Raw genomic sequence first — 24,371 nt, 5'->3', positions numbered from 1 at the left:
CTTTGAATCCTAAATATAGGTTATACGTTGAGCTCTTTCTCACCCTCTTGAAGTGGTTTGAATTAAAATGTGCTTTGAATATTTTATTTTGACGGAGAAGCTTGCCGAAACCCGCATTTTGGAAATCGTGCCTTTGTTGACATTAATAATAAAGTCTAGCCTCTTTTAGAGATCAAAATAAGCGATTTAATTCCAATTCCGCATCTGGTTTATCGATCAGCTTTTTGGAGACTCAAAAGATGGACCGACTTTTGGGAAGAAATTGCAAATCCGGTACCCAAGGCCTCCCAATCACGTGACTCGCGTTATAAATAGCAAAGCCACGAGTTATTTGTTTGACAAGCAAACATTGAACGGAAAAACATGACTTCGAGGGCAAAGAAGGATCACGCTGCGAGACTTGCCTTTTCATAGCTCTGGAAAATTTACGTAGCCCTCTACTGTTCTCGCCGGTCCTTTCATATTTAAATTTCGGAGACAAAAACCCAGTAAAAGTCAACAGGACCATTGATTTCTCGCTCGACGTGGTCGTTTGCATATAACACGCGTGCTGTGTGTTAATAATATGTGCTCTTTTGTCGTCAGTAAAACCAAGGCCATTACTCTGTTGCTCGCGAGTTTAATCGGTGAGTCAAATACTCAATTGTTTGCTCAGGCTAAAGGGACTTATACTAATTTTTCAAATTATATTTTTGGTCAAAAGCATTGGCAACCAGTCAGGATGCCTTCACGGCAACTCCGAAAGATAAGGAAGTCTTCCTTGGGGAGAGCGTGCAGTTCGACTGGGACTATCTCGACAGCTTAGATGTTAAAGAGGTTCGCTTTGGAGTTTACGATACCAAAACTGGCAGGGAGGACGCTATTGTTAAGAAACAAGGAGAAACGTTGCCCGTCTTTAATAACATGCTTAAAGCAATCGAGTGGATCAGGAATAGAGTCAAGGTAGTTGGTGGCCGGCGAGCAAGTTTCAAGATAAACCAAGTTCAAATGAATGACTCGAGAACTTTCTTTTGCGTGCTAATCATAGGTGATGGAAAATCTGTTTTGAATACCGTGAAACTGAATGTTGTAGGTAAGTTTAAGCATAACTGAATTATAATCGTTGAATGTTTTCAGTCAACGCGCGGGAATTTGAATTTTGCCGTTTGGTAGAAGTAAAAGGCCACACGGTGCATGGATGTAAATTTATAATAGCCTTTAATAGCCGCTAGAGAGGTCTATGGATGACGTAATTACTGTTTTTTTGTTTTTGTTAGAACAGAAACCGAATCTTCACTCTAAAGACAATTCGCCGGTGACACGCGAATGCTCAAGCTTAATTTATAATCTTTTTGTTTATGCGTTGCGATGTCGTGAGCTCGCACTTTTAAATACTCTGTTGTATTTTGTTAATTCCTTGGAGTGCAGTAAAAGCTCTCCCACTGGAGGAACAAAGGTCCGGTTTCCTTGAGGAAATGGTCGGATTGATTTCTCAAGCTTGTCAAACAATACGCTAGTGAATGTGTCATCATATTTATACATTCAATCTTCTTTCGAATTTATAATTTCACAAATGAACGCACTTAAAAAGAATTCTCATTTTTTACGATGATAAATATGCGATCACAGACTCCTTATTAGCGAGTTGTTAATTGAAGGGAAGTAGAAAAATCAAGAATTGTAACACGTTATAGTTGATATGGAATATTTAAATATTCTTTATGAAATACACCTGTTTTGAAAAGACGGGGCGAATAAGCTTGCGTGCTTCCTTCAATATTGGATTTTTTCCTCGCGTGCTTTCAATTTGGTTGCATTTTCAGGGTATATAATTTCAAAACATCTTCAAATCAAACTAGGATGACGATATAAGTTCACAGATATTTACGCACAACTGCTGATGGTCCGGTGTGATAATAGCTATTAAGTCATATCCTATGGAAACATACTTTGAAGGGTGACATTTCTCATGTTAAAATTTGGTTCCCATTACCAATTTTTTGACCGCAAAATGACAACATTTCTGACAGAACGATAATCCCGATAAGCGCTTAGCATTATTACTTCCCATTGACGTCTCACAGTCGAGAAAACTTTTTTCGCGATCATTTTCCTCTGAAACCAATCTCGAACATGTAAGAAACAGAAGTACTTATTGTTTTGTTGGTTAAACATGAGCTGAATATTAGCCCTGGAGATATATTGCTAACCACAGGGAATCAATTTATCGCGTTTTGTATCGGCTTCCGTCATGAAATCTGCTTTCACATCGTGTTAATGTATTTTTCACTTTTTATTTTCAATAGGACCCCCCGTTTAGCTCGTCAGTTATGCTTTGATGTATTGAGTTGTATAAACTGATAATCTTCTCAAAAACTCACTTTTGGAGGGATTTCTGACCTTACAAAGAAAGCAAAACTTACAAAGATGAAATTTTTTGACGTGTTGTTCCTGTTTCATCTCCTACGTACTTGTATGAATATATTACTTATATGTAAAATTACAACAACCCCTTCATCGTTTAGAAAATACTAGTATAAGATAATATTCCAGGCCCGAGGAACCAAATTAATGCAAAGCTATTTAAAAGTGTTACGTGATGTTGATGAAACTTGGCATTAAATTGATGCAATAACAATTTTTCCAGTGTTGGTAGAGGTCCAATCAAGCCAAAATCATTTCATGATATTGCAAGTCATGTAACATATTGCCCACAAAGTTGCTATATTTGGAGTGATGTCTTTACAACTGGTAGTTAATAAAAATATTAGTCTTGGGAATGGCTCTGCTCTTCTTGTGGGGTGGAGGGGGGGGGAGCTTGAGGGAGGGGTAGGGAGATAAGCTATTGACATGTTAAAGCGGCTTGTCCTCTAGTGGACTGAATTTTCATGATGTTTTAATCTGGTGTAAAAGTTACAAAAAAATTAATTTGATTATCCGGAGATGGGTCTCCCAAGTACAAATTTACAAACTTGTTTTATTCATCAGATCAGAGGTAAAATCTAAAGTAGCTTTGCAGTTATAAGGCTGACTTACAAGAGTATATTTTATATCATTCATTAGAGCATATTAATAAATATAATTTAATTTAAAGAAAACTCTATGCTAATAATGTTGTTGTGAATGTCAAAGCAAAAGTTTTTGTTTTCCTTTTTATACCCTTTTTTATGGTGTTCCTGTTGATTGTGCTATTTTTAGACCTTTTGATTGACAAGTCACAGTCCACACATTCGACTGAATCCTGGGAGGGTCACAAGTTAAGAGTGTTGTGTGCTGTAAGGGTACCTCCAGGAGGAACTAGTGCAAAATTCTCTTGGATGCACATTCCGTCAAACAGAACTATCGCCAGGAAATTCCACGATGACACAAGAAGCAAAAGCTACCTGACGATAACAACGTATAAAGATAAAGACTTTGAATCCCCGCGGTGCCGAGCTGAGACTAAGGCGACTGTAAAATTCCATGTCATTAATGTCACCAAACTGAGTAGGTGGAAAATCAAAATAAATAAAATAATATAATAGTTCATTCAAATTTTAAAGTTACAGAGATTAGGAAAATAGTGAAAAAAAAATTAGTACTATATGAAAGCATGTAGTGCTTAATATCTTTTGGTTTGGTGTTCAAAAATAAGGTTTAAGAGGAGCTTAAATGTCGCATGTTAAATTTCAACACTTTACTGCACTCTAGAAGCTTGTTTTATGACTGGACTTTCAATTCATTCTGGGCACAAAAAAGGGGTGCTATTGTAATGATGAGGTGTTCATGAGGCGGGGTTCTACTGTAATAAGTAGGCATGAGCTTCATGCAAGTGAATGACAGAAACATAACCATATTATAAACAAGGTTGGTTTTTTTCCTGAAAAGTGGCTAAGAAATTAGAGTTGATATTTTTTGTTTGTTTGTTTGTTTGTTGCTGGATACCAGCACTTAGTGGAAACCATGTACTGCACTCATGCCAACTCTCCTGGATTATCCGGGAGTCTCCCGGATATGGAGCAAATCTCCCGGTCTCCCATACGGGTGACTAAACCTCCCGGATAAAAGTGACTTGGCATTTTATTTGCATAATGGGCTAGTATTTCAACTCAAATGTTCCATAAATTTAAGAAATATTGTGTCATGGCTGCAATTGCATACCTGCTTTAACCAGTCTGACACAAACTTTGACGAAAACCAAAGAAAACACGCTTTTGTCATCATTGCATTATAAACGACTCTCTGATTGGACAAACGTTCGACCAATTAAAAAGCAGGACAGACAAAGTTCTAGTGCTGTGTGAATTTTGTGCCAACTGGGGGGAGGGTAAGTGCATCACTTTTGTCAAGGGGGAGGGGAGGGGGGTTAAGGGGGGGGGGGGGAGCTCCAAAGAAAAAATCTCCAGATTTCAGATCTTCAGAGGTTGGCATCTCTGTGTACTGGTATTTAAACCAGAAGTATATGAACTCAAACTCATTTCTTACTTTGTTTCATCCTGGTTATTTTAAAACTGAAATAATATTTTTTGATCCTGCAGGTTCTCCAACAGAACCTAGAAATCTCAAAGCAGAAAAGATTTTTAACAAGCAGAATGCTCGAAGGTTTATTCGTCTTCGCTGGGACCCACCTATGAATAATGGAGGGGCTGAGGTTGAGAGATATTTTGTTTCTTACGTACCAAAAGGACTGCCATGGAAGTCATCTACAATTCAAGAGACTGAAAAAACTGAATTTAATGATCTAAAGCTTCCAAGTGGAAACATATACAATGCAAGAGTCAGAGCAAAAAACAAAGCTGGAATGAGCAAAGCGTCAAATGAGGTGGAAATCAATCTTGGTATGTTGGAATGAGATTACTAACTAAAGATTTTTCTTGGGTTTTATTCCAGGGAGGGGATGGGGGTTCTCCTCTTTTTAAGCCTAATAGTGATGGACCACCCCAGAGGGTATGGTTTTTTTGAGTTGTTTTGGTCAGAAATGGGTGTGGATTTAAAATGATTTTGGTCTAAAAGTAGGTATGGGTTAGTGGCCAGGTCTGGAAACAGCTCTGTGTCTGAAAATGGGTATTGTAAAATTTGTATTTATGTTTTTTTGGTCTGAAGTTAAAGGGTCAGGGTTTAAAGAAGAGGGTGGCATATCCCCACCAAAATGTCCGTTAGGTACACCCCTCCCACCCCCTGTATCACTGGCAATAAACTACAGAGGGGGATGGGGATAGGGGTGTTGCACCCCTCATTGCCATTTGCCTCTGGAAAGTTTTTTCTTTTGTGTTTCCAACCACACCCTTCCCCCCTGCTACAACATCAATCCACCCCTCCTCTCACAAATGGCCCAAGTAGATCACTCTGCCCAAAAAATATTGACCCTCTCTACTTTCCTACAAAAGTGAGTTATTCCTTATTTTCTGTGAATGCATCTAACAGATTGGGGGAAAATGCACCCAGGAGAGAGAAGAGTATCGGCAATCTCTGGCCTTTAATACTAATAAGCATTGGTCACTAATTCTGATCCTATCTGTAAACAATTTTCCCAGAAGATGATCCACTTGACACGCGTTCATTCACTGATAGCACCCAGCAGCATCGCCTCAAGGCCACTCTGATGTTACTTCCCTTTGTGGCCTGGTTTTTGTAGAAAGTGAATGTTGAAAAAAGTGTTGCCAAGGAAACAAACAAGATTCTCGCTGATAATGAACCACTCCATGAATGACTTGTGACTGTGGTTAGTAGTGCTGTGCAAGAGATGGATACCAGAACTAGGGGTATAGAATGGTTAAATATCCCAGGCTGCGCGAGATGGCAAAATCCTACATCAAAACTGTATAAACTTAACAGCTTAATGAATCACTGTAAATATAGCTGGCTATTAAGGTCATGATCAGAAATTGAGAATTTGAGATTCAGTCTACAAAATCTGAGATTCCAAGACTGTGGCTAATTTTTGTGAGATTGCAGACTTTTAAGGAGACCATTATGCACCCCAAGTATTGTGTGATATTCTCGAAGAGATAAATAAATCAGGGTGTATGTAAATGTTACATACATAGTTTGAATATTAATCAGGGGCACCCAATGGCTCGTTTTGGTGGAATATCATTCTGTTCAGAACTTTAGACATAACCCACCTCAGAAATTTGGATTAAATTGTGAAGAAAAACAAACATTTTCTTAGTGAAAGGTCACCTCAAACTTTCACAACACTAACATTTGAACTAGTTCCTTTAGTTTTTGGAGGGGCAAAGACGTCCTTTAAAAAAGTGGAGAAAGCCCAGCTTGCATTTTTGGAAAGCCAACGGCAACTCATAAAATTGGAGAATAAGATTCCATTCCCTAAAATTTTCAGCAATTTAAATATTCAGCTAAAGAATATGAGCAAATCAAACTGTGTTAGTTCACACAAATTTGCCTTTTACAGTGCGACGCTCTTTACCGTGGCCACGAACAAACGTTTTTACAAGTTAGCCAATCAGGATATGCGAATTTGATTAACGGTCACGCCTTCTTGCAAAGTCCAACAGGCAAGTGACGCAACAACTAATTATTGAAAACATGTCGTTTGTATTTTATGAACAAGGAGGAAGATATCCTGATTGGCTAACTTGTAAAAAAAGTTTGTTGGGTGGCCACGGTTAGGCACGTCTCACTGTTATAGGCCATGGCTGTTCTAAACCAGATGGAACAGTCAAAATCTTGGGAAGTCAGCCACATTATAAGTCAAAGATTCCATGGTTTATTCGGACCACGCGGTGATGAATGGTCGCCTGAGTCTCATGTTTGGTCACGGAGCATGGGCCCAAGATACAATCACTAGTCAGATAAAATCACCATGACAACTGCCAAAACGGTTAAACATCAACAAGCAAAATATTTGTTTCTTAACATTTTTGAATAGCAATATGTGGAATCGCAGGAAACGACATTAATTTTTTTTTAATCAACAATTTTGTTTTGATGATCTCCTTGGGTGCCCCTGGTTAAATTTACATCTTTTTTGTAGCATTTATTTGTTGTTTTTCACAATTAGCGCCATTTGTACATTTCTTCAAGTGAAAATAATCCACTTATATCGTGCAGTTCCAGAAAAAATCCATACTCACCCCATGAAAGGTCATCGGAAATTCCTAGGGGGAGGGGGGGGGGGTCTTAAAAGTCCAAATTTTAGAAGCAAAGTATGAAGCTAAACTGGAATTTCCAGGGGGAACGGGCAGTGCAAAACAAAAAAAGCCTTCTGTGGGGGGGGGGGGGGGGGTTTGGATATTTTCTGGAACAGCACAACTTGCATCTTAAATAGGATACTAGATGCAAACTGAAGACTAAATTGCATAATTCTCATGCTTAATTATCTGCATGTAAGCTGTGTTTTAATAAGATGTTGTGAATATCTTACACCATAAATCTCATGTGAACATTTTGAATCTTATGTAAGCTGTACATGGTTCAGTTCTCGTGGTAAAACATGACTTTGGATCAGTTCTCTTAATATGCAGAAGGGATTTTTTCAAGGAAACTCTTCCTGTTTAGCTTCCGCTAAGATATTGAGCATTCTGACCATTTGAAGGGTCAAGTGCAAGAAGGGCTTAAGTGATGATTTTGCCTTGGCATCAAAGCTTGTCTGAATTCGCTCTAATTTGGTGGGATACGGACTGGTTCTTGGGTCAGAAACATAGACAAGAACCAGTCTGTATGTACGCCAAATAAGAAGGAATTCAGAGAAATCAGTCAATCGTCACGTCCATCTTCCAATAAGCCCCTCAGTTGTATCAAGACTGCTAGTTGCTTATGGATTGCCGGTATAGTTACTTATACAGGTCCAATCTTAAGCATCCTCAGCCAGAGTTTATGTCTAAATTTAAGGGTTTTAAGTTTATATTAATAGATTAATTTATTAACTGTGTAGCATTGGACCCAAAGCACTCTCTGTAGTTTACAAAAAAGGTTGGAAATGTTTTAATTTATGTATAGACTGAACAAATTTTGAAGAAGTAAAATATTAATTTTATAGTAGAAGTTAATATTTGAGGCATATATTTAATTATTGTTATACTAATATTAATTTTGTATTAAAATTATAAATGAATTATTACCAATTTTATTTAATTATATCCTTCTGTAGATTCAGGAATTTAGAGAAATAATAGTATGTTGCTTAATTTATTTTATATTATTGCCTTTAACACAAAAAACATAATTTAATAATTTATTATACTCAGCAAAAACACTACAGTTTTAAACTGCTACATTATAGTTCATATGTGAGCTTGTTATACTTAATTTCTTTTATGCTGTTGCCTTGACACAAAAATATAGTTTATTATACTCGGCAAAAACACATCGGTCTTAAGTTGCTGCATAGTTATTACGTAAGCTTTGGGTGGGTATCCTGTTGTCATTTAATTGAGTTAAGAGTTGTTCAAGTTTTAATTGCATTTTGAGTAGGTACCCTGTTATTTGTTTGAGTCACATATAGCTAACAGAATAGGAACCCAGTTCTCTAACTGGGAACCTGTTGGGACCATATGTCATTTTAATGCTACTGTAGCATGTGGGTTGGGGGGGGGGGGGCGAAGGGGGGGGGGGGTGGAGTTCAGGATTGACAGGGGGGGGATGAACTTCCAACTTTCCATACTCTTTTCTCCTTGATTCCCATCCTGTCTTGTCCTGCTTTACCAAGAGCTACAACCCCCCCTACCCTCTGGTTTCACATACATGTAAGACGTTGCATTAGTGCATTTGTAAGCAATAACACATGTGCAGTCATGTTGTTAGCCCTCTGTAGTTTCCCAGCAGATGTTCAGCCAATTCAGAAATGTCTTCATTCAGACCAGCTGATTTGCATTTAGTAGCTGAAATTTTGTTATGGTGCACCTTGCTGGTTTGTGATATAAAACAAACAAAAAACAGGAAAGCAAGACAGACTTAAAATTTTAATAAGATTTTGTGCCTTTTTGAATTGGCTCTGTAAGACATCCAAAGCAAAATAAATGCACATTAATGAGGGTAAATAATGTAAATTGTTGTAACATAGTTTACAGGAAATAAAGTTAGTAAAAATGCTTTGGAAGCAATTAAAATTGCCAAATATGAAAACACGATTTTATGGCTCTTACACTGTCTTTTAAAGCTTTCACATAGCTGTACCATACTGTATTAATAATAAAGATTGGCCTGTGTGGCAGTTGGTTCCTTTCAAGTCAAGTCTTCCGAGTCAAGCACGAGAAGTGAACGAAAACCTTTGGGGAGAAAGATTTGCAACTGCCTTTAGTTGATTCTTCCAACTGAATCAGGGACAGTTTTGTTTGTGGTACATGGTAAACTTTAGCAAACTCTGCTTGCAGGGTAATGAACACAAGCTGGATGACAATATTAAAGTGATCCCAAGCAAACCTCGAAATCACTTTACACGCTCTTTTTTGCACCAAGCTCCATTGTTGATACTCATTTCCAAATTGTTTGATTACAAAGAAAAGGTGCAAGCTGGAATGTAATCCGAGTTGCCATGGCACCAATCCTTGAGCTCCTTTGTAACACACATCTAACACCCTATGGTTGCCATGGTCACGGACAACAGATTTTTTTCAAGGTCAGGTGAAAAGTCCAGTAATTTTGCATCAAGTCATTAAAAAGTTGGGGAATTTTTTTTTTATCCTGATGAATGGGAACCTTGAAAAACTTCACCAACTATCCTCTCTCCTTTGCAGGGATTCAAAGGGGTTTTCTTGGGGGAGAATCTACTGAGAAAAGAATGAGTGCAGGCATTCATTCAGTGGATATACAAAACACCCGTCAAAACTCTGCAACAGAGAGAGAGAGCAAAATTCTTAGGAGCAAGGCCAGAAGTGAACAAGGTGTTGAGGTGTTCAGTGAAATGCTTCCTCTCCATTTTCAGATTATGGGAATGAATTTGAGACAAAAGAAAATAAAAAAAATAAACTTATTAAATTAAAATTAAACAAATTAATGTAAACCACAACAACCGTACATGACAAGAAGAAGAATGGGATTTCACCAAGAACAAAATGAGAACAGCACACTACTTCTCAAGATTTATTTTCTACAAAAAGAGGTACTGATTCAGCTAATTAAGAGTTGTATAAAACAAGTAAACCCTGGTTAACAGCTGTATCAAGGTAATTGTGATTATGAGTGACGTGATGTGGCTCTGGGCTTTCTTATACCCACTTTTATATGAGATGACAAAGCAATAACATGCAATACTGAAAAGTATTTTTAAAAGGAGAAAAGCTACAAAAAGAAACCTTTAAAAGTTTGTTTCATATTGGAAGAACTGAACTAAGAGAAGAATACAGGGACAACCAGGTTTTTATGGCTTACACATGGACGTCTGAGAGGACATACTCTTGTTGGTCGAAAATGAAAATATGGAAAAGCGACTGTACACAAAAGAAATTTTCAACTTAATACATGAAAATATTAAATAAATCTAGCTACACACGAAAAGGCTTAATGATTCGACATTTTCACCCTCATGACATGGTTAGCCTACTTATGCCATGAATGATGAGAGAAAACTGTACTTGCAGGCATGATAAACTTATGGAGGACAAAGCTTTGTTACATTTTAATCCTTCCAGTTGCTTTGCAGGTGGAATGCTTTCCTGTGACCAAATGAAAACAGTTGAGACGTTTTGATGGTCTTTTAAAATAATTGATGCAAAATTTGGTATTTTGTTTGTCAGTTTGTTCTTGGCCACTAAAGAGGGACTGTGTTAATATGAGGTCCCCTTATGTGCCATTTGAGATGTCTTCCATCTCTTCGTCAACATTTACATTCCGTTTGTTCCTTCCTGGCACCTGACCTGTTCTTAATAGCATCTCAAGTCTTTGTACCTCGTCAAGAGAACGAGCATTAGCGATGGCAGCCTGGAAGTAAAACAAACGAATTATTAGAAATGAAAAATACCCTAGGAATTAGGGTCATTTATCTCTATCATTTAAAATTTGCCTACAAAATGCTTTCAACTGATATTGACAATAATGATCAATCCCAACACCAATTCTGGCATTCACACCCCTTCTCTTCAAACTCTCCTATAAGTGTCCTCTGTGAATGGGTACCCAAACCAACCATTACAAGAGATAAACAAATAACCTTTGTTTAACAAAGGGTGACACTTCACAGCCTGTTATGACTGACAACTCTGTGGTCCTCAGACTTCAGATCAAAATGGAAATTGGAAATGTTGGTTTGTGAGGAGAGGGGAAAAGCGGGGTACCCAAGGAAAAATATCTTGGAGCAACAAAGAGAACCAACAACAAACTCAACCCACATATGACGCCAAGTCCAGGAATCAAACCCTGGCCACATTGGTGGGAGGTGAATGCCTCACCACTGCACCATCCCTGCTCCAAAATGCATTGAAGATGATTACCACAGAGGAATGTCATTATTTCCTCCCCAAACTCAATAATCTGGGGAAGACGTTTAACAATGCCTAGCTTTTTAAATCACTGATGAAAAGTAAAATTCTTAGTAGGTACTCAATCATCAAGGTTTGTTACCTTAATAGCAGCAACATCCCTTGTGGGAGGGGGGAGAGGTTTGCTGGGTACAGGTCGTGATGGAGGACCACCAGGAACAAACCTGCAAACAAGTTAGAAAAATTCATTTGAAAACAAACAAAAAACAAAATTCATAATTTATTATAAACTGCGGGAGTTAGTTGTACACTGTTCAATCTATTAATATTGAGAGTTGCAACCATGTTATAAGATTCCTGGTTTGAATAATTATTTTGGAGGAGAAAGGAAAAAGAAGACGATTCATGAGCCCTCAAAATGTTTTATACATGTACATGTAGTAACTGAAGTAGGCAAGACAACAGGTGTAACCTAGACAGTGTGTAGAGGAAAATTAATAAGAACTGAACAACAGATTGTCATCTGAAGGTGGCAAAATTTACCAGCTGATGGTTTTGAAAATCATCTCAGTCAGCAAAATGACTTAACGCTATTAAAACTCAACATTATTGTGACAAAAATGGTGACTTGGCACAACATGGCATACTGTGAGCGATTGTCCAGTGTACAATGCACTGCACCATTAATTTTCTAGCATCCTGCACAACTTACGTTTTTGCTTTCCTTCCCTTTGCAGCACCTTCTTGACCTCTTCTGCCACTAAACATTTGTTTGGCAGCTTCTCGTTCCTAAAGAAACATTCAATACAGTGTAAGGTAACAGGATTCTTAAGCAAGTTAGTGTTATTTGCTGGTTGCTGCTGGAGACACTGAGCGTCTAATAACTTGGCTTTTATTACTTACTCTTTGTTTGATCCTCTGGAAGTCCAGAACCCTTAACTGCGGCAGTTTGTTGATGACATATAATCTGTAGTGAGGCTTGTTTGTAACTGGATTTCGAAGCAAGCTGCAAAGACAACAATCAACATGTGTATCACAAGTACATGTACTGACCCTGGGTAAACTGAGTTGGTGGGTGCCACAGCTACAAAATGGGGTCTTGTTCAAATTTTAAAACAATTCGCAAGTATCACTTCAAATGCAGAGATCTAACTCAAGGAAATAAAGAAGTTTCAATTTACGATTACCACTCTCCACACAACATAATTATATAATATTTGATATATTGTTTGGCAAAGCTTATAAAATAAACATTTCTCCGTAAAAAATTGCAAGTTTCCAATTTACACGTACATCCGTTTTATTCTCTCGAGTTTAACTCAGATCTCTACCAAACTTTATCATATATTTTGCACACTACATGTGACTTTACAGTGTGGTGGATTTATTCCTGAAATAGTTTTCTAATTTAATATGATAACTTAAAATATCATGCCAACCACAAACAGTGTCATTGGCAAGACCACCAATCAGGGTCTTGTGGTGGTTGACAGTCTCGTACACAGCCATTTTTAGGGTCGTCATGCATATCATGTACACTGTTCATAAAAGCTGTTATCACGACAAGCTTCACAATATGTGTTAACTAAATTTTTCCCTTGAATAGGGCAAGTGATTACCTGAGGTATCTGAGAGTCTTGACTGACTTCAGTGGATCCAACTCTTTCTACAAATATATAAATTTTGTGAGATGTTTGTGAGTAAATAAACTTGACCAACATGCTAAAAAAGGGAAATGTACATAATAATATGTATTGAGGAGCAGTAAGGTCTTAGATCTGTTAATAAAAAACAGGATCAACTACATGTATGCCTTGGTCGCCAGCAAAACTTGTCCTCAACATAAATACATGCCTACATCATCATAGGTTGGACCAAAGACCAAAGCAATAATATTATTACAGTGAACACCTACCAATTCCTGCATGTTGTTTGATGTCATGACAATTGTTTCTAACTGTGGGAGATTTTCTTCAATCTTTTCAGCTATTCGACTGCAAGAAATAAAGAATTAAAAATTTAATGACTGAGCGAATGACAAGAAGAATATTTCATGTTGTAAGACAGGGAGCATTAAATGGAATTTTGAATTTTGTTAAAAATTATTTCTACAAAAGAGGTTACGTATAACTTATAATGAATCATCAAATCTAAACATGCATGTAAGTTAAAAATTGTGGTACTGACCACACAAAGAAGTTAGAGGAGCAAGCTTGTGCCTTGAAGTTTACAGAAAGCTATTATTGTATATGGCTGTACACAGGTATATATACTGATTATTACTGACAGTAACTCTGGTAAGGAATACACTAGTTTTTCTATTCTAGAAGTTTTTGAATACTGATGGCATTTACAATTTACCATAAAATAACTGTGATTGGATCTACAGTGTACATGTTTGTATAGTCAATCGCATTTATAAATGCAGATTTAAATATTATTGTGACCCTTTTGCACATCGTGCTATAAGAATACAACATTGTTACATTTACACCATCTAAGTTAAGGATGTCTTTACACTCTAGGTGACGCCATAATAGACTTCTTTTCTCTAATTTGTGAACATTGCCAGCTTACCTCCATCCTTTGATGGTCCACTGAATTTACCACAGCAATATATATATTTGAAAATGTTAGAAGCTGTTTACTAATACTGCTACTACTTAATAATCTTAGTATTTATTTAACGTTCATAATAATGTATACAATTAAACTTCAAAAAGAAAATGTTTGAAAACAATATTGCATAAAGTTATCCATTCTTAAAAGACTGGGGTCGATGTGTAAAAAATATATAAATTAAATTTAATTACCTCCCATAGTTTTACTTTGCTAATTTACATTTAAGCTATGTACTGCATGTAGTTTCCAAACTTCAACCCCTAATCCTCTTCATGGGGATTGCTCCCAACCTTCCCCCCTTCCCTCCCTCAAAAGTAGCGTGAAGCATCATTCAGCATACACTAGTTTAATTGATACATATAGTTAGAAATTATAAAGCACTGGTGTCCCCACCCCACCGCACTGGTGTCCCAGGTGTTGCTGGTTTGTGGTTGGAATTGCATTCATTTTCATTTACAAGTGCCCATCTAGTAATGTACATGTAAACCAGTTTATTAGACTCCTTTTTACAAACTTTCCAACAACAACAACAAGTGAGACAGATAATGATAACACAATTTGGTCTAAATCTACTTTTATTTCCAGAAAAGATAACTAGATCAGTATTCTATCCAACATACCATATCCTGTTGTTGTTCAAAAGAAGACTCTTCAACCTCCTAAGCAGTGGAAAACCTTCAAGTTTGCGGATGTCATTTTCCGACAAATCAATTGTGTCAAACTGATCCTAAAAGGAAAAACAAACTGCTTTGTAAGGCACAGCTGTTTTATGGATGGGCTCTCCTCACACAACACCTCAGTAAGCTTACTACCTGTGAAATAAAATCCTCCCTAGGGGGAAGCAGTTAGCAAGACACAGCGAGACACAATTCGGAATTAAGTCATAAAGAAAATGGTTGGAGTGGAATCCGCAATTACAAAGAATAATTATATCAACAGAGAGTGCCTTAACTGGTTCACCCATTTAAGGCCAGCGTGCATTCTGTGCATGTTGCACATTGAAGATATGCCAAGAATTTTGAACTTCTGCACCATTGCAGGGCCGCCAGAGTGCTAACACCAGGGTAATGTTATGCCAACCACCACGCCAACCTCATCCCTGGATATTTTTGGATAACAACAGTTCACTACAGCGGTAGAGGTTTTCAAAAGCCAAGGTAACTTTTCTTCATGCCAATGCCTATGAAGTAATCTACCTCTGTCTTACGCTACTTTATGCCAAAGACCACAATCGTGCCGCAATGTGCTGAGTGATTTGGAAACTTACACCAAAGATCTTTGGCGTTACCTACACAAAATGCAGCCTGGGGTCACGGTCAAGCTGTTTTGAGTTATCCTGAACTTTCATGTACTTTTTATAACATTTGTGTTATCTATACATACCAAGGTTGCTCCTAGATTTTCGATCACAGGAATTTTGTAACCTATAATGGATAGAAATCAAATGAGATGTAAGTTTAACATGGCTTTATTTACCAATGGAACCCTTTTCCTCAAATTTGAGGATTATTGGTTTTACTGGATTACTGAAAGTGATAATTAACTGAGTTTACTACTTACTTTTAAACTGATAACACCATGTGAGAACTGGGTTGTAAAACTGATCTAAATAAACTTCGCTGCTACCACATCATTGTATATGCAATCAAAACTCTCAACCACACGGCACTGCCGAAGATCAACCTCCCATATTATACTTGCTACATGAATGGAAACACCTTTAATAGTTGAATTTCAACCAGTTTAGCAATCAAATATAGCTTACCACGTAAATCAAGTTCCCTATCTCTCAAAGCATTTGTATACTGGGGACTTTGGAGGATAAGATCCGCAGTTAACTTCATATTGTACGCTGGTTTCCGCCAATAACACACCAGTAAAGTACAAAGAGAAGTTTGGAGATAATATTGTAAAGCTTTCTGGTAATTAAACCGAGGTAACGCCGAGAAATCTAACGCAAAATGCTCTCTTTGTGAATAGAACTTCTCACTTGCATGCCGCCATCTTGAAATTGAAATCGGCACGTGAACGTTGCTCGCCCCAGTTTCTTATCAACACGAATGGAACGCCTGGCGATTATTGACTACGCGCGGAATTTTCAACAAAATGGCTGCACGATATGACTATGTTCCTGTTGTAGAAGTTTCTGCAGATAACTTTGAAGAAGTATGGCCTTTTATGGTTCGTGCAATAAAGAAATCATACTTTGTGGCTGTCGATACGGTATGTATGCAATCGACCCCGTATATTATAAAAAGTATTGGAAAGGACCAGTCCATGTCTGGACTTATGATATTTGAGGTGCCAAAACACGTTTCACTGTCTACAACCTTTTTGGAATGGAATAAGTGTTAAATATTAATGTAACATCTGTACATACAATCTTTTAAACCTCTGGAACGCTACGATAGCCTGAGTTGACTAAACTGTCTTTTTTTCTCCTTTAGGAAATGAGTGGTATTGGTGATAGAAAGCAGCTTATGGCACAGTGAGTTATGAAGTAAAACAATGTTTGGGTGTATGTAGTAGCAATAGCAACACAGACCATCTGAGTTAATAGGGTAAGCACCCTGATTAGCTCAGTTGGTTGCAGGCTTGGTTATCAATCGCATCCTTAAATGGTTAGGCCAGCACATGACTCAGACAACCATGTAGAAATTGTACAGCCCTGGTATGATTCAAGACTCAATCTGCGGGCATAAAATAACAACAGAGTTTAATCCACTAATTTTGATCATCAACACATACAACAGTTATGAATATTAAATCAACAGCCTTTTATTGTTACCATTGTCTGATTATGAATAGTTTGAGGTACATTCCCTCTTTTCCTTTTAAACCGATTAAAAATCCTAATTAAAAACCCATGCTTTCTGAATTAATAAGGAATAAATTTAATGAGAAAGCACTAACAAGAAAAAATCTTGACGAAACAAAGGAAAGTAAAAACTAGGGCCCGAGAAATTTTCTGAGGAGGGAACGGGAGGGGGGGGGGGGGGCACTCAAGAAAGGTTTACATTGGGAAACTCTGCCCAAGATCCAAACCCTTACCCTTTTATATACTATTTTTGACAGAAAAGGTAACCTTTTCATATTCCTTCGATAGAAAATGGCACCCTTTTATTTCACATACCTCCATTAGAAAAACTCTATCTCTTTTCAATAAATTGGTCTCTTCCAGATATTTTGTAAGGCCATTTTAAACGCCTAAGTGGTAGTTCTCCAAACCCCTTTCTATACTTCATCTCATGAAATCCCTGTCCATTTATGTACCTTCAACCTGAAAAAGGTACTTGTACCCCATACAGGTGGAGCCCCCTTCTATTGTCTATTATAGGGAGTACCCTCACCCGGGATTGAAATAGCACTTACAATTCCGGTCAGTGTAAAATGCAGACTGCAGACTGCAGACTGGGGATAAAATGCAGACTCGGGGTAAAATGCAGACTGAACACTGCAGACCAGGGGTAAAATGTAGACTATAAAATTAAATTAAATTTTGTTCGGTTGGTCAAGTTGTATCCCGAAAAGTAATCATTCATTTTAAACATTTTAAGCCAATTTACCTGCAGATTCCACAGATTCACTGGACAAGGAAGAGCCGGCCACATCGGTGGAACAAACAAAAGAAGCCTCTGAGAAAAGACAGGGTCCAGAAGAGTTCAATTTGAGTTCAATTCGATCGTAGACAGCTGAGTTTATATTGCGTTACAATTTGCGTTACACAAAATATTTACCGCAGGCCAAATTACTGTGGGCCTGGAAGTTGCGCCCGGGAGCTGGTGATTGCGGTTTTTGAAGTAAAAAAACAACATGGCGAACGAACGTGGGGGCCGATCGAAAGGATATTTATGACAGTTTTATGGCAAAAAGGAAAGCAAAAAATGGTAAAATTGGATTCAGGAGTTCATTGTACAAAGCCATGATTGAATTGGACATGAGTACATGAGTCGTAGAGTGTTTTAACTTTAAAAAGATAGTCTTTATAATTCAGTCTGCATTTTACCCCTGGTCTGCAGTGTTCAGTCTGCATTTTACCCCGAGTCTGCATTTTACCCCCAGTCTGCAGTCTGCAGTCTGCATTTTACACTGACCGCTTACAATTCTGTATTCCTATAAGTCCAAATACATTTTTTGTATCAGTTATCTGCTTCAACTCAAATCCCTTTCACTTTAACAGGCCTCAGTCAAGTCAAACTGGTTCTTTTGAAAAATTGTTTGTAAAAACAAGTCTTCATTTGATTAATTGCTTCAGCTAAGCAACTTTGACATGTACGGTATGTTTATTTTGTCCCTCAGGTTCATTGAAGACCGTTATAAATACATGTGTGAAGTAGCCCAATCTAGAGCCATATTGTCACTTGGCATTTCATGTTTCAAGCTGAAGAAAACAAAGACCAAGAACAAAGAATCAGAAGGAAACCTAAACATCAGAGTCAGAACTTTTAACATTGTGGTCCTTTGTATGGAAAACTTTGTTGTGGAACCAGCATCACTGAGGTTTTTAGTTGGCCATGGTTTTGATTTTAACAAACAGTATGCTAAAGGAGTTCCTTATACAAGAGGAAATGATAAGGTAGGTCTGAACATTTTGAAATTAATGTTTTTTTTTTTTTTTATCAACAGAGTTGATAATAAAAGGTAAATTGGCCACCTTAAAGAGATTCGAGCGATGACTTCTTGAGCATTTTGAGCTCTTGGTGGTCAATTTAAGTTAAAAACTGTTGATAAACCAAACATTCTTTTCTACTCCCCACCAACGCAACACCACAGTTTCATTTGTATTATTTTGAACTCTGGTATCTAATAATCAAAATCATGGATGGAGGATTTTATGTGAAGGGGTGTTGTCATTTGCATGTGGTCCTTTGTGGGTCAGGAGTAATAATATTGGCACACTAGGAAATGATCTTCCCCTGCTGGTTAAGTGTTTAGCAGATTCAGTATTGTGAAGCTTGCTGGTCCATCCTAATGGGTACACTTTTAACCTTCAGGAAAACCAGACAAAATCCCTAAGGTGACCCCGCCGTGGACTAACATTCCATCCAGGGAGGAGTAGTTATGTCTTGTAGTAGGATTGCAGAGACTAACCTTACCTTGTAAACCACCAACCCTCTGACCCTTTAAATGAATGTATGTTAATCACTACATCACTTCCACCTCCACAAAATTTGGAAAATTTGGATTAATTAACTCCAGAACGGGTGGTTACCGGTATGTTCGAATTTATTTATTTGATTAAAATTTATCAACCATTTGTTTCAGGAATCATCTCATAATTCACTGTCATCTGTAAGGAATCTCTTCAGCGAGCTTGTTGTGGCCAACAAACCTCTTGTTCTTCACAATGGATTCTTAGACTTGGTTTTCCTGTATGAGAACTTTTACGGCAAACTGCCTGATAAACTTCAAGTGTTCACTGCTGACTTGTCAGACATGTTTCCAGCTGGTATATTTGACACCAAGTTTGTATCAGAGTACAGTGTTAGGGAACCTGCTTCATTTCTACTGTACCTATTTAAGAAGTGGTAAGTTGATAGCCTCAGAAGCTACTTCTCTTAAAGGTGATGTTATACTAAATTTTTAACTACACTTGTGATGCAGCATACTCACAGACAATATTTAACGCAACATTTTGTTGTGGCAAACGGGTTGCAAGTCTTATGAAGACCAATGAAAATACTTGCAGTGTGTTGCCAAACCAATAACTTCCGCAATCGTTAACAATTGTCTGTGGTCTGTGTGCAGTACCAACTTTTATGCAACGATGTAACGTTGAAAACTGTTCCATGTAATATGGCTTTAAAGGTTGTAGCTTCCAGTTAGTCAAGAGTACAGGAAATTGAAGTTCTTGTTAAGGAATTCACTTTTGTCTTCTAGCCAACGGAATAATTTGCAACACCAGAAGACCGGAGAAAAACATGTATGTGTGAAATTTCCAGGGGAAACATCGCTTTCGGGTTTTACTGAAGAACTGTACTGTGAAGCGCGCGATGGAAATGAAGCTGTTCATAGTGATGTCATCGTCTGTGAGAAATTTGCGGTGAGCTTATCATTCTGTGCTCGGTTGTTCGCGAGCTGGGTGACACTAAACCAGGAGAAATAGTTTCAAAATGTTTCTTTTTCCTATTTTAACCCTATCTTGACCGGGGCAAACTTTTGCAAGAAATACAGTCAACCTATTTTTGTTAAAAGCCTCTTTGAGGTGAACACCTATCTAACAATTGGTTCCTGTTGTTCTTCAATGCTTTGCGTCAACATACTTCAATATTAAACCTCTCTCCGATGGCTGCATAGAGATGGTCTTTGACATGGTCTTTTGTTAACCCCCCCTCCCCCATAAAATACATGACATGAGGGTACGCGGAATTTTTCCCTGTCGTAATTCAGAATCTAGGGCTTTAAAACCGCTTAATATTGGTAAAAGTAAAAGTGTCTCATATTTGGCCCTTTTTCTCCAGGCTTATGGATTTTGCCCTCGAGAAAAAAGCTGTCCTCTCTCGCATGATGTCGATGATGTTTTAGATCGGGAATGGAAAATAAAAGAAGCCAAACGACAGAAACGGAAAAGGAAGCAGCGAACCTCTTCTGGTAAGTTGTGGTCCTTTTTCAGTCGGGTGTCGTAACCAAAGTAATTACTCTGGCCAATCACAACAGATACAAACAGCGTAATGAGCCAACCAGAACTCGAAGCAAATACATGTAACCGGCGCAAAGTGCGGGAAATCGCGTGCGAGCAAGTCACGACGATTGGTTTTGGTTCTCATTGGTTGAAAAAGTGGCGTGAGTTTTGTCAACCAATCACAGAGCGTAGCAAAGGAAACGCAAAATTACTTTTGACACTCAATTGAAAACTACTTTATACAAAATACCTTAGGCTAAACTAACTTACTCTTACCGGTACCAAATCTCGCAATGCATACAAAGTATTTGTCACTTTATAAGTAAACTTGCAAGTACAAGTAAGTCGCAAAAGGCAATTCATTTGGCCATGTCAGCTGAAGAAAGGCTGAGAGAAGGCTGGGACAAACTTGTGTTGGCTAGCTTGTAAGGTGGTCAAATAATCAAGAACTTACGTTACGTTTTGTGTGAATTTGAGCATCAACAACAACAACAACAACAATATTTATTAACTCACACTTTAACTTGTATATGCATCACAGGTTAATTAAAGAGAATAATAAGAAAATTAATTTAGGTAATTGGAGCCTAGAGGCTAAAGGAACCGTAAGGTTTTCGAGTTAACCTCTAGTAACTATTTAGCATGATATAAAGCACTGCACTTTGACTTGTTGAAATTGCGAAGCCCAGGACTGTTATTTTATTCCCTAAACCGAAAATGAACGTGGAACTAACTATTTGATGGATGACTGACTAACCACGTTTTGAGTTAATAAGCAAATTTAGGATTCATTTTAAGACTATCGCGATTGGCTTTTAGGTCCTAACGAAACCGAGATAAAAGCAGAGTGTAACGACAACAATCTGTCAATAATGGGGAGTGCTGGGAATTCATCTGCACATGATATACACGAGAACCACGTGTCTCAGCCCAGTATGAAGACACGTGACTGCGGACACAGGGCGGGGTTTGACGCTTTCATGACAGGATATTGTATGGCGACCTATCTGCTTCAGCTAGGCAAGAGAAATGACGAAAATGAACTCACCCTCTCGTCCCTGGTGGAAACGGCAAACAAGCTAAGCCTTACCCAGAAGGATGTTCCTTTGCAAATCACACGTAGCCATTTTACTCGACCTTCTGCGACGCACACTGAAAAACTTACACGACTGAAAGAACGTGTCTCGCTTGATCAGTAATTTAATCGCTCCTCTCGTGGGGACAGACGTTGAATTACAGTAGTTAATTGAATTCTTGTGGACAGTCAAAGTTCTTAGGGGACGTTCTTTTCCCGGGACTATCTGCCTACAGAATTGGTTTTGTTTGAGATTAAGCTTTCGCGATTCTAGGGAAGCGATCATTTCCTTAATTTTTTAGGCTGGTTTTATACGACCAGGGTTTCCTTTACAATTGACAATTTTGACTTTCTGTGGAAACGTTTTTCGTGAACTTGTTCAATCTGTTGCCGGGGCGACAGCTTTCGAACAGAGCAGTGGACCTGCACCCTTCAAAAGCTCTATTTTCATTGGACCCTTATAACCTGCAGCTGCATTGTTTTTTAATGCTGGAAACATTGTTCTGTTGTTCGTTCTTTTGTTCTCTCGACCAACCATGTAAGACGTTGTAAACGGTGCAGATCACCCTGAACAGAGAGATTTGTCAAGGAAAAACTTGACGAATTGTGTCGTGCACACGAAAATACAGCTGTATAAAACGTTGCAAATACATCTACTCGTCAAGAAACTTCATGTGCAACCAGCCTTAAAATATCCCAAGTCTGTGGAAGGTTTATGTTAAAATAAGATTAAATCTTTGCGTCTGAAGAAAAACAACACAACACAATGTAAGTACTTTTATTGTAATTCCATTCGGTGGATACAGCTGGCCCCAGTTGTTCAAACAGCGGATAACTTTGATCCTGTGGATAAGTCGCTATTCAGCCGATAAAATGTATTTCTGGTTATGTAGGACGTTTTATCAGGCTGGATAGCGATTTATATTGGATAAAGTTATCCGCTCTTTGAACAACCGGGGCCTGGTTTTGAAATATATGTCTTTTCCAAGGCTGGAAACGGTCGCAAACGGAGTTATTAGTAGTATAGAGGAAGTTCTTTTGAATCTTATAAGGCAATAAATGATTGCAGATAGTGCGAAAATAATACCACGCAGCCCCGCAAAATTTCATTCCATATACATTGACACGGGCCATGACAAGACAACCACGACTGGTTCGCGACACACACGAAACTTAGTATCTAGGCAACCACAACAATTACTTATGAAATTTACATTTCATGGGAAACATGGTAAACTTGTGATTATGCTATTTTCAGTCACCAAAGTGATATTTTGGTATGATGAAACATTTAAACCTTTAAACCACGTTCGAGTCATTTCACATACCAAAGGTGTGAAATAAAAGAGTTGCTATCCCTCTTTGTAGCGATCTCCTGTTTCACCTTCTCGTTAAAATATTTCTCTTCCTCAGATTGTGGGTGAAATATTAAAGCTGGCTGTACACAAGTAAATTTCTTTTCACAAGTCTGTATTTGACAGTGAATGCATCGTTCTTTATCAGGATCCTACAAGTCAGCATCAATCTTTTTTTTTTTTTTTGCTCTGTTCGTGTAGATAGAGGTAAGCTTGTTGCACGGACTTCTGGAATTGACATCTGAAGAATTTCATTTATTAAAAAAAAATTTTTTTAGGCTGCATTTGTGTAAGAAAAGAAAACCGCAACAAGGACGCTCGCTAGGAGCGCGAAAGTTGGAACCAGGCTATAAAATGGGAGCCAGAGAAAACGTGAAGAAAAACCTACTTCCTCTCCTCCTCCGCTCGATTTTTGCGCAATGTTCTCACGCTCAGGAGTTGAAACTGTCAAACGACTCAAAAAAGCCCACGGAAAGGCTTACTTTTTAGGGTGCTTTGTCTTGTGAACTGACCTCAGTCAATGGCAGCTGTCAACCAATCATGTATTCAATTAGATGGTATCACGTTCATAGTTGGATGTTAACACAGCTGGCAGCTGGATCATAACTTCAAATAAAAGCATCAGAGTTAAGACAATCATTTCGGCCTTAAAAAGAAAGTCTAAGGTTCCGAAATAAATGAATTTCAGTTTGATAAATAGAAGAAAAACATGACGTTCGCATCCAGAATAATGAAAATTTCAGACTGATTGAAATGACTGAATGATAATTCTTTTGTCACCGGCAAAATGGTGATGACATTCTATTTCAAAGGGACATATTTTATCTTCAAGAGGTTTCGGCACCTCTTGCGTATTTGGGTGTTAAACTCGTGTCAACAAAAATATTGCTTGAAGGGTTGGTGGTATACTAAGATGTGATGGATACTATGGGTTGCAAATTACTTCCAAGAATTTGCTTGTTTTTCTGCCGTCCAATCTATTATTTACAGTTAAGAGACGCCCTCTGTAATTCTCATTCTAATCTGTCTAAAAACTACCTGTAATTGAAAATAGTTTTATTCCCGGCTGTGAGGCAACACCATACGGCTAAGCTAAAAAACACATTAGGGTATAGCAAGACAGGTTGATATGCCTTTATTGACGATCAATACCAAAGATGTGGACCTCTAAAATGGACGATAACTGTAATTCTATTTGTAACTACTTGTTTTCCTATTGTCTTAACTTACTCCTTAACAGAATCGAGAGAGAATCCTCAGTTGACAGAATAAATGCGTCAAAATTACTAATTATTTGTGCAAAAATGGTCTTGTTTTCAGTTTCTCAGTGAATATGTGTAGTTCTGCGTTAGCATCAAAGG

At 37.9% G+C, this 24,371-nt stretch overlaps 3 protein-coding genes across 7 annotated transcripts; 2 read left to right on the top strand and 1 right to left on the bottom strand.

Annotated features, from left to right (window-relative positions):
• The first annotated feature begins 268 nt into the window (after window positions 1-268).
• Window positions 269-9,126, top strand: LOC146468490 (titin homolog). 2 transcript variants are annotated; one of them, XM_085124275.1, is made up of 5 exons: window positions 269-626; window positions 704-1,072; window positions 3,178-3,465; window positions 4,497-4,796; window positions 5,496-9,126. In XM_085124275.1, the coding sequence occupies exons 1-5, from the start codon at window positions 566-568 to the stop codon at window positions 5,591-5,593; spliced, it is 1,116 nt and encodes a 371-aa protein (XP_084980401.1). In that variant the 5' UTR covers window positions 269-565; the 3' UTR covers window positions 5,594-9,126. The 2 variants fall into 2 exon arrangements, with proteins under 2 accessions (XP_084980401.1, XP_084980400.1); XM_085124274.1 differs by having other exon boundaries at window positions 276-626; window positions 5,493-9,050.
• A 1,200-nt stretch (window positions 9,127-10,326) lies between these two features.
• LOC146468489 (U2 small nuclear ribonucleoprotein A'-like) lies at window positions 10,327-15,975 on the bottom strand. Its single transcript, XM_085124574.1, has 9 exons — window positions 15,724-15,975; window positions 15,342-15,382; window positions 14,579-14,685; window positions 13,252-13,330; window positions 12,956-13,002; window positions 12,240-12,342; window positions 12,049-12,125; window positions 11,479-11,560; window positions 10,327-10,839 (listed from the first exon to the last, which is right to left on the bottom strand). The coding sequence occupies exons 1-9, from the start codon at window positions 15,800-15,802 to the stop codon at window positions 10,702-10,704; spliced, it is 753 nt and encodes a 250-aa protein (XP_084980700.1). The 5' UTR covers window positions 15,803-15,975; the 3' UTR covers window positions 10,327-10,701.
• A 49-nt stretch (window positions 15,976-16,024) lies between these two features.
• LOC146468488 (target of EGR1 protein 1-like) lies at window positions 16,025-24,300 on the top strand. 4 transcript variants are annotated; one of them, XR_014867499.1, is made up of 8 exons: window positions 16,025-16,181; window positions 16,406-16,446; window positions 18,258-18,534; window positions 19,224-19,486; window positions 19,839-20,001; window positions 20,420-20,549; window positions 21,400-22,423; window positions 23,069-24,300. XR_014867499.1 is itself a non-coding variant. In XM_085124571.1 (7 exons), the coding sequence occupies exons 1-7, from the start codon at window positions 16,065-16,067 to the stop codon at window positions 21,777-21,779; spliced, it is 1,371 nt and encodes a 456-aa protein (XP_084980697.1). In that variant the 5' UTR covers window positions 16,025-16,064; the 3' UTR covers window positions 21,780-24,300. The 4 variants fall into 4 exon arrangements, 3 of the variants coding, with proteins under 3 accessions (XP_084980697.1, XP_084980698.1, XP_084980699.1); XM_085124571.1 differs by having other exon boundaries at window positions 21,400-24,300; XM_085124572.1 differs by having other exon boundaries at window positions 16,139-16,181; window positions 16,406-16,458; window positions 21,400-24,300.
• The last annotated feature ends 71 nt before the right edge of the window (window positions 24,301-24,371 follow it).

This window comes from Pavona decussata, unplaced genomic scaffold (assembly GCF_977016875.1).
Source record: "Pavona decussata unplaced genomic scaffold, jaPavDecu1.1 SCAFFOLD_130, whole genome shotgun sequence".
Classification (NCBI taxonomy): Eukaryota; Metazoa; Cnidaria; class Anthozoa; order Scleractinia; family Agariciidae; genus Pavona; species Pavona decussata.
Note: the sequence above shows the minus strand (reverse complement) of the source record. Positions and strands in the feature narration are given on the sequence as shown.

Bases quoted from the DNA above. Each gene is read 5' to 3' on its own strand.
- LOC146468490 (XM_085124274.1), top strand. From the start codon at position 566: ATGTGCTCTTTTGTCGTCAGTAAAACCAAGGCCATTACTCTGTTGCTC. The intron at 627-703 runs GTGAGTCAAATA...TTTGGTCAAAAG, and splicing joins GTTGCTCGCGAGTTTAATCG to CATTGGCAACCAGTCAGGAT. The intron at 3,466-4,496 runs GTAGGTGGAAAA...TTGATCCTGCAG, and splicing joins CATTAATGTCACCAAACTGA to GTTCTCCAACAGAACCTAGA.
- LOC146468489 (XM_085124574.1), bottom strand. From the start codon at position 15,802: ATGAAGTTAACTGCGGATCTTATCCTCCAAAGTCCCCAGTATACAAAT. The intron at 13,003-13,251 runs GTAGGTGTTCAC...ATATATTTGTAG, and splicing joins CAAACAACATGCAGGAATTG to AAAGAGTTGGATCCACTGAA. The intron at 12,343-12,955 runs GTAATCACTTGC...TTGTCTTTGCAG, and splicing joins AAGACTCTCAGATACCTCAG to CTTGCTTCGAAATCCAGTTA.
- LOC146468488 (XM_085124571.1), top strand. From the start codon at position 16,065: ATGGCTGCACGATATGACTATGTTCCTGTTGTAGAAGTTTCTGCAGAT. The intron at 18,535-19,223 runs GTAGGTCTGAAC...CATTTGTTTCAG, and splicing joins ATACAAGAGGAAATGATAAG to GAATCATCTCATAATTCACT. The intron at 19,487-19,838 runs GTAAGTTGATAG...TTTGTCTTCTAG, and splicing joins CTGTACCTATTTAAGAAGTG to CCAACGGAATAATTTGCAAC.